A 14825-nucleotide genomic window follows, 5' to 3' on the forward strand; every position below is an offset into this window, starting at 1 on the left:
CACCACACTCAATCTCGAGACCCAACGGATCCCTTTCTCAGTTCCTCTGCTCTGGATCCCCTAAAGTAACTATTAAGTTTGAATTTAGATTCAAACCGTTTGATCAGAATCCGGACAATCCGGGTAAAATTCAAGTGCGTATCCTCTGAGATATTGTGTGACCGACGCGCACGATGTCTATTCAGGGATAACGCAGGGGCAGTATTATTTGTGCTTTGAGATTCGTGTAGAACATATTTGAACGGTTGAGATTTTCCATAAAAACACTCAAATTTTGATATATCTCAGAGGAAGCGAGTTCGTAAAATTCATGGAGCCTCGTTAATACCGTGCAAATTCTGATCAAACAGTCCAGATTCAAACTCGAAACTTTTTTAGGGTATCCATTCCAGTCCCTCGCTCTTACAAACTGTAGAGCACCGTCTATATTCTTTTGATCAAGTGCTTTGGAGCACTAGAATGTAATTATTGTATATATTATTATGATGAAGAATCAATTGTTACAGCCTTCGGCATCACATTTAAACTTTAGTGGATCAAATATTTACGACACTGATCTTACATTTCCTGAAACAATTGCCAAATTGCACAATATGAAGCATTATAGAGTGTAAAATAACCATCAAACAAGCATTTTTAGAATCAAAATTATACAAATTGAACCTACCTGCCTGCCTGAAAATCAAGATCGGAGGTAATCAAGTCGGCTCAAATTGTAAATCCAGAACCATTTTCACAACAAATATTGTCCAATAACAACACCCATCAAAACCTAAAAATTGTACAAGGTGCTTGCTATTAAAAGATTGTGAACAAAATCATAATACGGAACTAAAACAATTCTGCCAGTGTGGTTTCTCTTATCAGCAACCCTATAACGCCGCCACATCATAAAGTTGTTCGGGCCACTTCGGATAGATCCTTTTGTATAGACTCATGCACACTGTGTCGTGCTGTTGTACTACACTGTTAAATACACATTTCATGGCCCCTACAAAAGAAAAAGAAATTTCAAGTCACAATTAAAACTAAATCGGAGATAAACCTAATGCAGAACAAATTCACCATTAAATTTGTTTAGCAAAGTTAGCCATTTGGTAAACCTACAATGGAAGTTGCACATGTTCACATCAATACAGTCACAATAAATTCAGTATGCCTAATGCAAAATGAACTGTCTTATTACATTTAATTAGGCTCATCTACTCTGAGCACTGGTTCTCAGCACTCTGGCAATAAGCGCAAAAGTTGAATTCAAATAAGAGTTATAAAATTCATATATATATACATATGTATTCATAGTGAAATATATAAAAATGGATAGGTTTCCTTTGGAAAAAAGAAAATAAAGAAGCTGACAGCAAAAGCCATTGGAATCGATATTTTCTATATTTATATATTAGAATAATCTGTTTTTTTATTTATTGACTCTAATCAATTCAAAATATCTTTTATCTATAAAGGACCCGAAATACCTTATAAATACATCAGTTAAGAAGAGGCAATACAAAAGTATTGTAAACTGTAGAAAAAAAGAGATTGGCTGACACTAGCACCTCTACTCTTCTTTATTTGGTTCAATCAAATCACGTATATATTGGACGCAAGAGCTTACCACACCAATTTCAAAAAAATTAAATGCAACCCTGAAAGAGTAGAATTGTGTATTTTGAATTTAAAAAGTTATACCATGAGTACCGACAGGTTCCTTGATACGGCCATGGCGACCATGCTTGGTCCATACATCCACCGGCTATATAAAATGATGAGAAAAGATTGTTAAGTTTGCACATCAAAATGAGTCATTCACATTATGGTACCAACCCGGTAGTAGATTTACCATGCCATCTTTAATTTCAAGAAGCCACGGGTTTTTTTCAAGTCAATCTTAACATATAATTTTTTTGTCTATAAAAAATGATTCAAAACATCTAAAGAAACAAAGGATTTCTGAACAAAAAATGAACAACAATTAACTTGCCTTGAACCATCTAACATCATCTGGACTGTGAAACATATATCTTACTGTGGCTTTAAGCTTAGATACTCTCTGAGGGTATCTGCAAATAAAACAAGGAATTGGATCAGATTATAAAATTTATATGAAAAGAACAAGTGCAGAAGTATATGAACTGGACTAAGGAAAACAAAGCAGTTCAACAATACCCTGTCAAAATTATTTTCTTAAGAATTATTCGATCAGGATCAACACTCTTTAGAGACCCAGTTGCTGCAACTACTGGTAGCTCTCCATCTCTCTTCTTCCAAACAATTAAGGGCAGGGGCGGGAAACATATAGGTGCATATACTGATGCCACTGAAAATCGACCTGGGTGCAAAAACCTCTCCAACTTGTGCTTGTCGGAGTTTATGTTGTCACCGGAAAACAATGGCCTGTACCCGCAAAAAGGAAAATGGTATAAATTATCAAGAATTCAGTCCTATTCATAATCACATAACCTAAAACCTAAATCATACATAAAAAAAAAACAACCAAGGTGATAGAGAAAAGCAAACTTGAACCCATAAAGCATTTATTAATGGGATACATTATAGTGACAGCAAACTTATTTGACAACCATGCAACTGATCAAATAATTATCAAAATTAAGAAAAAAAAAAAGTAAAATTAAAAATATGTTGTATATAGCTTTAAAAAGATTGTGTATCAAATTTGGTGCAGTTTAAATATCAACTGATCATCCATTGAACAAATTGAAAAACTAACATTCAGTTTTATCAGCACTTGATCAGTAACCAACAATTTCCAATTTATAACAAATTTGATACACGGTCTATCTAAACTACAGAGAACATTTTCAGAATTTAACTTTTCCAAATTAATTAATCATTCATTAGTTGCTGTGGTTGTCATGTAAATATTGTTGTCAATATATTTTTTTTCTTTATAACTAAAACTCAACAAATTGCTACATTAGGAAGAGATTAGGTGACATCTTACATATATGAGCATTCTTCATAGAGTTTCTTTGGAAAAAAATAAAAAATTAAAAAATTAAGCATAGAGGATTTCTATATATAGAGTCTGGTACGGCCTGATAAAAGCATACAACTACTGGGGCAGAGATAAAAAGGAAAAATAAACAAATAAACCAAATAAAATACAAGGGACAGTACCTTGCCACAAATTGCCGAAATCCAACATTAAATATCAAGGTCTCTTTAGATTTAATAGGCGCATCATACGAGTCATTCTTCTTTACACTGCAAGCCAAAATGAACACAAATCAGTACCAAACTACAAAATTTATACTTTTGGACTGCAGTGCTGAAGGACAAACCCAAACTGTTGATCAAGTTCAAAACCACAAGCAATGCATAACTGTTGAAACTATAAAATTTTCCGTTTCTTGATTAATCAAAACATGTGTTATAAACATCACTCTTTTCAATAAGAAGATGACCCAGAGATCAACAGCTTCACTGTAATTTAGCATGCATATTTTTTTTGGGTGATATCACACCAATGTAAACAAGTATACTAAAAATAGAACGGTAAGGCACTGACATCAGGACCTTACCACTACACTAATTAGGTATAAAATAGTTCAAACCAGCATCAAGTTTACCAGTGACAAACAGAAGGTCGCTATAAACTATGAAATAAAGAAACAGCATACCTGAAGTGGAGAACAGACATCTTGGATTCATGCTGGAGAAGCCCAGATGTCACCACAGGAATAGTTTTGGATGCCTGAGAAACCCTGGATGCAACATCAATAGGTACATTCTTTACATGAATCCTCACAAAAGAGCCGACTTGGGCACAAGTTGTTGAGCTTCCTTCATCCACCTCACGCAATGTTTTGAGAACATACTTTTGGGTTCGTGAGAAATTGTCAAACGCAAAAATTCGAGCATAGTCTGCCGGTAAAGATTCCTATAATTTGCCAAAAAAAAGAGAGAAATAATATATTACATAGAACTTCTATATGTGTATGCATACAGATATTTTGCTTAAATGTTTAGCTTTGTATGAGTGAATAACTTCCAAATCATAACTTGGTGGTGCAAGCTATTTCAAAATTATGTGAGGTTATGTAAGATGCAAAAATAATAATTTACCAGTGAAAATGCATCAAAAAAAAAAAAGTAGAACACCAACCTTGGGATCCCAAGGAGAAGTGCGAAATGACTTTACACTGCGGTATTTGGCGAATCTTTTCTTTGCAGGCACATCTAATGGCGTTTCCACTTCATCTGGGAATTCTGAAAAAATTTAGATATGCCCCGTTAAAAATCTTCATCAGACGAAAACAGAGACCAATTTGGGTTGTTTTCACAACCCAGAGTTAATGGGTCAACTCTTAGTTGCATAATTGGGCATTAATAAGTGTAGCTGGCGCACAAATATATACAAGGTATCAGAGGAGCCAGGTATACTATCAATCTGGCACAAGTGAAGGCCAGGTTCAGCAGTATGTAATATCCAAGATAGCGCTTTACACAAACCTTCATCTTCAGCATTTGCATCTTTAATCCTCTTTATATCAGCTTCTATTTGCTCTCTAGTCATGTGCTCATCATCCTGTAAATATAAACCAATTAAAAAATGACAATATCACCGGGAACTAAAAAATTCTGCTTTGTGTATCTTCAACCTTTTCATTTTATGTATCTACATTACGCAATTTACAATTTAACAAGAAAACCAATAGGGATTGACTGGATCTGAAGCATCAAATCCTATCTGACAAAAACCAACCCTAATATATTAATTATTTAATCAACCAGTATCATATAGACTAACAAGTTTAATTTTATGTAAATAATTAGAACTCAGTGTCAGATATGATTAATTTTTGTTTGCTAGGTCTTGCTGATTAAAAGCTTCTGCTCTCTAATTTCAATAGTAACTTATCAAATCACAAGGTAGCTATTTTGAAAAAAAAATAGTTACACATTCCTTGTGAAATGAAAGATGAAATTTAGCTTATTAGTTCTACTAGATGATCCCAGTAAACTATTTCACAATTCAAAAAAGAAGAGGGACTCACTTCCATTTCAGTATCAGCGCATGTTCCTTCTTCATCAAACTTTTCCGTGAAACGAGAGGTAGTATCTTCATCCTTTTCTGGATCATTATTATTTTCCAATTCTTCATCAAGAACCATACCGTTACCTTCCTCCTCTGATTCAATGTCTGAATTGTCATTCTCGGAATCTGTGCCCTCAACAATCCAGGCAGCCTGAATGTAAAGATGTGAGACTATGTAAAGATGTGAGACTATGTAAAGATGTGAGACTTGTGAATATGGTTCCACCAAACTTAGCAAAATTAGCACCTTTTCATACACTGCTAATATATCCTGAGGTCCTACACTTATATCATGCTAAAATCAAAACTTAAGCCCCACTGAGCACTTCAGTTTTGCAATTTGTCCACAATATGATCCAATTCTGGCTTTATTAACCCTTACAAGCTCTATCAGACACAAAAGAGAACATACTAAAATCATAACCTGACTCAATTAACCAACAATTCCTGCAAGCCACAATATAACACATTTCATGACAAAGCCACTAAAAATAATGCCATTGACACCTAAATTGGGTAGAATAAAAGAAACCAAGAGAGGCAATAAACAAAACTGGCCAAGAGAGGTAAGAAAAAAGGCCTCATCCACATGGTACACAAATCAATACCTGATAGTCTGAGGTGCCACGAGGAAGTTTTCTCTTTCTAATTTTTCTTTCTTTGTTGTTCATATCTGCTTCCGCCATTTCAGCCTCGGTAGGCCAAGTCTATATTAAATATATTGAACTTCAGAATTTCCCAGGAAACAAAAATATTCACAGACATTTCAATTTTGCATGCAAGGAATCATTGATCAAGCTGAATAAATCTCAAACATAAGAAACTACTGCCCCTTCTCTAACATTAAGAATTAAAAATTCACCCTAATGCCCATCGTTCTGTGTGATGTGATGGATTAGAAAAAAGGGGACAACATTTTAGGGGAAAAAATTTAGTACAAGGAAATTTTTTCCAAAAATTGCAGTGCCATCTGAACTATCCAACAAAATGTATAAAGATAACTATTTTAAGAAAAAAAATCTAGTCTTACGAGTATATCATTAACACAGAGAGTACAAAAAATAAAAACAAAGTACACAATCTATAAAATATTTAAAGAAAAAATTAAAATATCAAAGATAGAGAGAAAATGTTTTACCTGTTCCCCTGCAAGTGGATCCAGGGTATTCTCTACTAGCAAAGGCTCCTGAGCTGAGGTATCTGGAATTAATGTCTGACATATCTGCACTTAACAATAGCAGCAGTCAGAACCAAAGAAGTATAAACAATTTACAAACCAACAATAAATAGGCATGTACAAAAATTTACTTTGTTCAACTTCAACGCATGTATTCATATTAAAATGCATTTTCCGACAATCATATAGAAAACAGTGGAAAATAGGAATTTAATTGGGCACTTCCAAAGCAAATATGGGATCTTTTAAATTTTCAAGAGCTTATACAAAAGTTTGAGCTATGAGAATCTTCTACCTAAGAGAAAGGATGTAAGTAGCATTACCTGGGACGTATTATCCTCAGATTCCATCAAATTATGTCCTCTCCTTTCATTTAGAGGAAATGGATCTTTAAGAATATCAACCTTGCTTAACTGAAAATCCCCTGCACCTGTCACGTGGACCTGCAAAATGGGTTGAAATAAAAAATATGCTAATAAAAGAATTGTAGATTAAATTTTCAATATCACCCACATTCCTATTATTGTTGGGCAAGAACCATCAAAACATATTAAACACCTGAATATTATTGTGACAATAATGCAAAGAACATAACATTGAATTCAATATAATAAAAATGATAACTTGAATTTTGGCACAAAGATGATAACAAAAAATTATAACTGTAATAATAATGATATCTGTAGTTCAGGTTTTTCTTCTATCCATTCTCAAGTAGTAAGCACAAAAAATGAAACTCACAAGCTGATTTGGAGATAGATTGTGCGCTCGCAAATAGCCTGAGAGAACCAGAGTGCAAGTTCCTGAAATACTGTTCTCGGGTTCTATATGTACCTAACAAAAGGTTTTCAAATTCTGTCAAACTCGAGAGTACAATTCTTAACCTGCCATACAAAAATAACTTGAAGGAAGAACAAGACAAATAATGATTTAGATGTAACTAAGACAAACCTCATTAGACATAATATATGGTCTCTGGCTTCTCCAATGTGGAAATGACAGGTGTTGCTCCTTGAAGAGCCACATGAACTATAATACAAGAAAATCAGATCAACTACATTTTCTAATAAAACAAGAGAGGAATATCTTAACTATTCAAATTGCCAGGGGAATAAGTAAGAGAATGTGTTCTTTATTCATCAATGATGTATAACAAAGCTAATGATATCTTGTTAACGTACATACAATTTCGATCTCTTCAGGGCATAAGCACAAAACTAAATGAAGATTATCGTACCTTGTGCAGTTCCTCCTTGGTATCTGCAGCATAATACTTGCAATCCTCTGACATCTCAGAAGATAGAGAGGAGATACTTATCTTCTTGGCCTCACTCTTACTTTTTAGATCTTGAGGTAGATCCTATGAAAATCAATAACTCCTAGGTTAACTCCATGAGGAGATGCTTATGACTTTATTTTGTTCCCAAAAATTGTGATTGAGCACTTAGTTTAACCCAATAAACTCCTCAATAATGCATAACCAGCATAAACAAACCCTCTATTAAGCAACTCACAACCAATAAATATCAATCAAAAATAAAATATTTATTACGAGAATTTCTAAAGTTTAAACACAGCTGTTTTTACTGGATCAAGCCCGTACAGACCTCAGCATTTGCCCCGACCAGTATAACATCATTCCCTGAACTTGTCCATCTGATTGTTATTTAACTAAAGTAATCTCCAGTTGTGACATTAAGTGTCAATTGGACATAAATTTAATGTGCATAGCACAACTGGCACAAAATAACAGCAACTGTCTCCAATTTAAACCAAGCTGGAAAAATGTGATGCTCACCCTAATCAACACAGAAGTGCTTGATAAGCCGATGGCTCGCAAAAGAGAAAGACACTGAGCTCCAATTGGGTCGATAAGGCCGTCAGATCCATTATCATATAAAGAATTAGCTGATACTACAAAGGCTATAAGGTCGGCAACCTATGTAAAGGAAAAATTACCATCTCATAATGAAGAGTTAATATGCAAGAAGAGAAAATCTTAGCTAACAAAAGACAAATCTGTACCTTTGCCATTTCCATACATGCCACAAGATCACCATATGGAGCTTCAAGCACCTGTAGAGTATAATTTGGTCATGTTAGAACGTTCAGCAAGCATAATGGTGAAGCCTCATTACCAACAGTGAAACCATTACAACACTCTAAAACTAAACAAAAATAAATTAAAACCTACAACTTATCTGACTAGGATCTAGAACAAGCACCCATGGTACAACCCAAAATACTTGAACACATAATCAAGTATTGCAAACTTGTTAAAAACATTTCGACCATATTGAAAAGAATTATCTGTAACAAACTAATGGGCACATGAAACTAACAGTTGTTCGAAGTTTGTATGCTGAAGAAGCGATGGTGTCAGATGTGGGTTTCCCATCATCACCTGACAAGAGTTGTAACAGATCCTTTTTGACTGAGGTTGCATTTGCATGGGAAGAGAGACCAAAGAGTACCTGAAAAAAAACAAAAAAACTAATGTTTGTGGCCCAAATGCTCACTAGAGTCTTTCTGGAGTGGATTTTAGAGGTTATAATCTCGCAATTGTTAAATAAAACTAGTGACGGCAAATGCTGACTTCACCTGAACCAACCTGTATCCTAAACCAAACTGGTATAGTAATTTGCAAAAACAAAATTGACTCGAACTTAACCCCATCCGAACCCAAGACCAAGACGACTTGTAACCAAAAGAGACCCAATCCTGCCCCAAAACCCGGAAAAAGCCTGAACCCGAGATAACCCAAACCTCAGAGAACCTGAAAATGACCAAACGCAAATCAACTCAGCCTTCGCCCAATCTTGAATCGAACAGAACCTGATCCTTACTCAAGCATAAACCTAGTACTGACCCATATAATTGACAATAACTCGAACCAAATCAACCCGATCTCCAACCAATCATTACCGTATATATAAAACCAAACCGAACACATTGACCCAATAGGCTGAGAATCCTGGCAGATTATAAATTATTAAACCCAATTGGTTGACATTAATTGGTCCCATCAGCTGGAAATGTCAAAATAAAGGAACACAATTTTTTTTGATGAAAAAATCCATACAAACCAGTAATGTATTCGGTGGTAAAACATCTTGCAGTGAGTTGCTAAACTAAGATCAAGGAGACCAACTATATAATAGAAACAGAGTGACTTAATGAATACTTACAACTACACGAGGAGGAGCGCTGACAGAAGATCTCTTCTCCTTTAACAATGCAGCACGTTTGTGGTCTCGTATCTAAATCAAAATATCCACAATGGAATTACCATCGTGGCGAAAAAACCAAATTTAGCATATTTAAGAATCAGCCTACCATCAGTAATACCAGACTCAATTGAATTCGATTAGGCAGAATTCTGCGCACAATGGAAATTAGAGTAATGTCTCAAACAACAACAACAACAACAATAACAAAAGTTGGTGAAGAAATATTCATACCGCTTTGCTCTTTTGTACACGTGCAGCTCGGGAGCCCTTCCCTGCTGCACGATGCCCACCTTCTGACTTGCCAATCTTCGCCTTGGCTGAAGAACAAAACACCTCTGTAATTCGTACCAAAAAATATTCTCAAAAAAGAACCAGAAAAACAAATGAAATTTCCGATCACCTGAGAGAGAGGCGGTGCGGTGTGCGTGGCGTGACGACTTGGAAGCATAACGCGTCTTGTGAGACTTGTTCACCTGCGAGCGAGCACCCCCCGCCATGGTTGCAATCAATCTATGTTGAGGTTTAGGGTTTTTGAATGGGGCACGACTCAAGCGACGTTTGAGAGGTGCAGAGAGGTCAGCGCGCAGCGAGGAACAATGCGCCGCACTCGCGTCGGTTGAAGGAGGAAGAGAGCGCCGCACTCGCGTGTTGAGGGAGGGAGAAGCAAAGGCGCCGCACTCACGTGGGTTCAGATTTTCTGTCTAAAAAAAACGAAGGCTCAGGTCCTTGTTATTTTGAGTAGGGGACTAGGGGTGTCCAAATGGTTCGATTTATTTGGTTTCGAACCGAATCGGAGAATTTCGGTTCGAATGGTTGGCTTTGGTTTATTTTATGAAGTAATTCGGTTTAACTGGTTCAGTTCGGTTTCAATTTCTCAAAATTGAACAAACTGAACCGACTGATTATATAATAATTCAAGTATTATTTTGGTTCTTTTATTTATTTTGGACTTAAAAATCAAGAATAATATTAATCTGAAAATTTGGATATTTTAGAACATCAATATATTTGTATAAAATCGAACTATATGTGTAATGGTATCTTAATTTTCATTTCTATAAAATTATGAATGTATTGGCTTATGTATTGAGTTTTGATTTTGTGAGATTGAATTTCTCTATTCGGTTCAACCGAACAAACCGAAGTTTAGTTCGGTATAATCGGTCGGTTTTAGTTCGGTTTGACATTTTAATTCGGTCGGTTCGGTTGAGTTTTTAAAAACTGAAAAAAAAAATTGATTTGACAAATTTAGTTCGGTTTAAATCAGACAAACCGTTTGAACACCCCTAATTTGAATTAGGTCATGATTTATATTATTCAGAGCATAGAAAAATTTCCCTTTTAATGTGGATGGCCTTTTAATAAATACTTTCTAATCTTTGCTTCTAATTAAGTCCTTGCTATTAATAGAGAATGTCAATGAACCTAGTAACTCTATTATGCAATGTTATCAGAACCGAACCGGACATCGACCCGTTAAAGCTCCGGTTCAACGGTTCACTGGTCGCACCGGTGGGTCAACCGGTTCAATTGCTGGTCTTTTAAAACAATTACAACTTATAACCTGAAATTCCAGCAATGTCATTTACTTTTACATTAAAGTCCTTACAAGAATGAATGTCATATGTTACAAAATAACCATACTAAGTTCAGAACATTTGTATACAGGCTCTTATAATCACAATAGGATACCAGTACACGTCAGTAACATTGCCGAGAAAATTACTGGTTTTTAATGAGATACAACTAAAACTATTCTTATGCCTGAAACGTCAGATTTCTAATGAAACTATATGTTCAAAATTGAATCAATCAAAGTCCCTCATGTGTTGATTAATGAGAAGGTAGTTAATAGCTATAAAGAATGTCGACAAGTATTTTCTCAGTACAAAACTCCGGTAATTTTTTTTTCCATCCAATACGAAAAATCCATGACCCACCAAGAGCCTGCATTAACTCCTGTCTGACTATGCATTGTCTTTAGAAATTTAACAATTCCACTCCTGATTAGTTTGCTTTCTTTTTAATTTGTAAACATAGATTTCGGTAAACCTAACACCAAAGTATGAGAATTCAACTTTCGGCATGAACGCCCAACTGGTATAAGAATTTATACTTACAGAAAAACACTTTAGTTTGAGCATTTCATCAAACACCTTAAATGCATTGATTTATTCAATAAAATCAACTCAAATATTAAATTTTCAAGTGGTCTATCAATTTGATTACATGAGATTACTTACATTATTCGATCTTGATAGATTCTTTTGTGATTTCGATTCAAAATTATGCCTTGAGAACGTGCAGCCTTGAGGGGTTGAGGTTGAGCCCTGCAATGGCTGAGTGCAGTGGAGATTAGAGAATTGAGAAAAAATAGTAAGAAATCGAACCAATCTTGTTATATAATCCAGCACGATTCGTGTTGCTTCCACGTTGACGGTACCAGTGAAGAAAAGGAAAGATAGTCGAAGAAGGAAAGAGAAATGTACAATGAATATGCTTTGAACCGTTTTCTTGAACGGTCTGGTCTGTTGGGTTTTTATTAAAACCGGACCGGTTCAACCAATTTTGAGCGGTCCAAAAGCAGAAACGATCCTTTCAAAGAACCGAACCGGACAGATGACCGGGTCCGGTTTTTTCCGGTTAAACCATCGGTCCGGTCTGGTTCTGATAACACTGCTATGTAAGATGAGAAGAGTTCAAATACCTCCATTTTTTGTATCTCCATCATGCCTCTATTTTTAAAAACTTTAATAACTCGAAATTTAAAATTTAAAAGTCAAAATAAAACCGTTAGATGTAATCCATATTGTTTTCTCTATGTACTCATAAAAATTATCACATTTCAATTTTGTTTTTATGTGAATCAATAAGTTGAAAAATCAACATCTAAAAATTATCCACATTAGTATTTTTTTAGAAGCTCCTGGTGACAACTAAACCAAAATTGAAATGTCATTATTTTTTATACGTGCATAGATAAAATAATGCAGATCATATCCAACGGTTTTATTTTAACTTCTAAGTTTTAAATTTTGAGTTATTAAAGTTTAAAAAAATAAAGACATGGTGGAGACACTTGAACCCTATTTCACGTGTGCCCTTATTTACCTTTTTAAAAATATGAGAATTTTCCTACTTATATTTCAGATTTCCATTTTCCGTTTCTTCAGCAATAATTAATTTATTGAGGTTTACCTGTTAGTAAATTATAATAAGCATTCGGATTAAGAAATTAAAATTGACACATGTATATTTTAGTCAGAATCAAAATCCTCTAAGTAGCAAACAAACTAAGTGAATTAAAATCAGGGACGGACCTACATGGTCCCGGGGAGGGGGGAACCGCCCCCTCTTGATTTTGAATTTTAGTGGTGATTTATTGATCCCGATCGACTATTACAAACAAGCATTAATATATGCTTGTAGGGGACATATGTACTGGATTTTTCTCATGTGTGGTGATTCTGCTTTGAGATCATGATTTTGGCTCGTACCAATATTTATTAAATTGCACCCGGTATTTGATTAAACCAGTTAAATCCAGTTAAACCAGTTCGGGGACGGGCTCGGGTTTGGTGGCTCGGGGTACAGGAACATTTCTCATAGTTTTATTCAATTTTTTTTTTGTTTGTTTCCCAGAGGATTTAGATTTGGCTAATTTATACTTCCGTTCTGATTTATTAATCTAGATGGTTATTATGATTCAATAACAGAGAATTCAATAAATTAAAAATTGCTAAGAAACAAGAGAATGAAAAATTTGAGTGTGGACACACACAAAAAAAATCTCATATTTCTAAATAAGTAAATAAAGCAACATCTCAATTAATAACAATGATTTAATTAGAAACAAAAATAGGCATGTGTTTATTAAGAGCAAAACCAATATTAAAATAAAAGAATTGTTTTAGCGCTGAATATTTAAAATTACGATCTTAAAATAGCACGGCATGTTATAAATTACTATCTTAATATGGATTAAATTAAAAAATAACCGGATCTCTAATAGCCATAGATAATGATCAGATACCTATTTATTTTTATTTTTTTTAATATGAATTCGAAATATATACTGATTGACTATCAAACGAATACGAATGCAAATATATCAAAATAAAATTATTGCATATTGCAAACAAAATAGTGAAATACACACATTATATAATAATGTACATTCGTAGAAACTATTAACATAATATTTCTGTAACAAATTTGTTGCTTAATAAATTACATTTCAATTGATAAAATGGACAACATAATAATTTTTAAGAATATTTGTCAAAAACCAACCGACGATTTTATTGACAATTTTTCTTTTAAATATTACACTCGCTTTGGGAGATTAAATTAAAATACAACAAAAATATAGCCTCCCATCCAGACCAAATCAAGATAGACAAACCACAGTTTTATCTGGTTTTCAAAAATCAAACTACACCGAACAAATCGAAGTAAATCTCGGTTTGTTCAGTTTAATCAAAATAGGGTATTAATTATAAAAATAAATTTTATTTGTTAATTTTTTAATTTTTTTAATGATGAATTTTAAAAAATTATGGTTAAGTTTAATCAGTTTTTAAAACTAAATCAAACAATTTACATTATGTTGTATTTTTTTTAAATGTTTGGTTCGGATGGGAGTTGGGTTTAAAAAATTTGGTCGATTTGGTTTAATCAGTTTTAAAATTCTAAATCAAAATAAACTGAACTATTAGATATGTTTAACAAATAAACCAAATTAATTTATTTAACCGGAAAAATCGAACTGTTTAAACTCAACTCTTTTGATTCGGTTTAAAACCCCGATTAAATCATATCCGATGAACACCCCTACTCCCATCAATACGAGCAAGCGACGTAATGAATCTAGCATTCTAATAAATCCATCGTGGAGCAGATGCTTGTTTTGAGGGAAAATTATTGATGCTTCTATGGACATAAGGACCTATTTGTAAAATGAACATATTTTTATTTTCAAAGTTCAAACAGTCGATCCGAACCGTTCATCTTGTTCTCCATATTAATATGTGCTCGGAGACCAAATTTTATATTTTTCTGAATTTTTTACTATTTATTAAGATGGGTACAAAATTCAATGGTCTGAATTTGATATTTTTTGTACCCATCTTAATAAATAGTAAAAAAATTCAGAAAAATGTAAAATTTGGTCTCCGAGCACATATTAATATGGAGAACAAGATGAACGGTTCGGATCGACTGTTTGAACTTTGAAAATAAAAATATGTTCATTTTACAAATAGGTCCTTGTGTCCATAGAAACCTTTGCCTATTATATAAATTGTATTTCTTTATCTCTCCACAAACTTTTCAAATAAGAATACGTTGAAGGTATTAA

At 34.0% G+C, this 14825-nt stretch overlaps 1 protein-coding gene across 1 annotated transcript; it reads right to left on the minus strand.

The window, feature by feature from the left end:
- Positions 1-601: 601 nt before the first annotated feature.
- Positions 602-10195, minus strand: LOC144566179 (pre-rRNA-processing TSR1-like protein). The gene is made up of 21 exons (XM_078316103.1): positions 9867-10195; positions 9698-9783; positions 9425-9496; positions 8579-8710; positions 8262-8312; positions 8035-8175; positions 7474-7596; positions 7188-7265; positions 6978-7070; positions 6560-6679; positions 6198-6281; positions 5668-5766; positions 5019-5210; positions 4474-4549; positions 4127-4230; positions 3642-3901; positions 3139-3225; positions 2167-2394; positions 1982-2060; positions 1690-1753; positions 602-991 (listed from the first exon to the last, which is right to left on the minus strand). Exons 1-21 carry the CDS (start codon positions 9961-9963, stop codon positions 873-875), a joined length of 2385 nt encoding a protein of 794 aa, XP_078172229.1. The 5' UTR covers positions 9964-10195; the 3' UTR covers positions 602-872.
- Between the last annotated feature and the right edge of the window lie 4630 nt (positions 10196-14825).

Source organism: Carex rostrata, chromosome 15 (genome assembly GCF_964058835.1).
Source record: "Carex rostrata chromosome 15, lpCarRost1.2, whole genome shotgun sequence".
NCBI lineage: Eukaryota > Viridiplantae > Streptophyta > Magnoliopsida > Poales > Cyperaceae > Carex > Carex rostrata.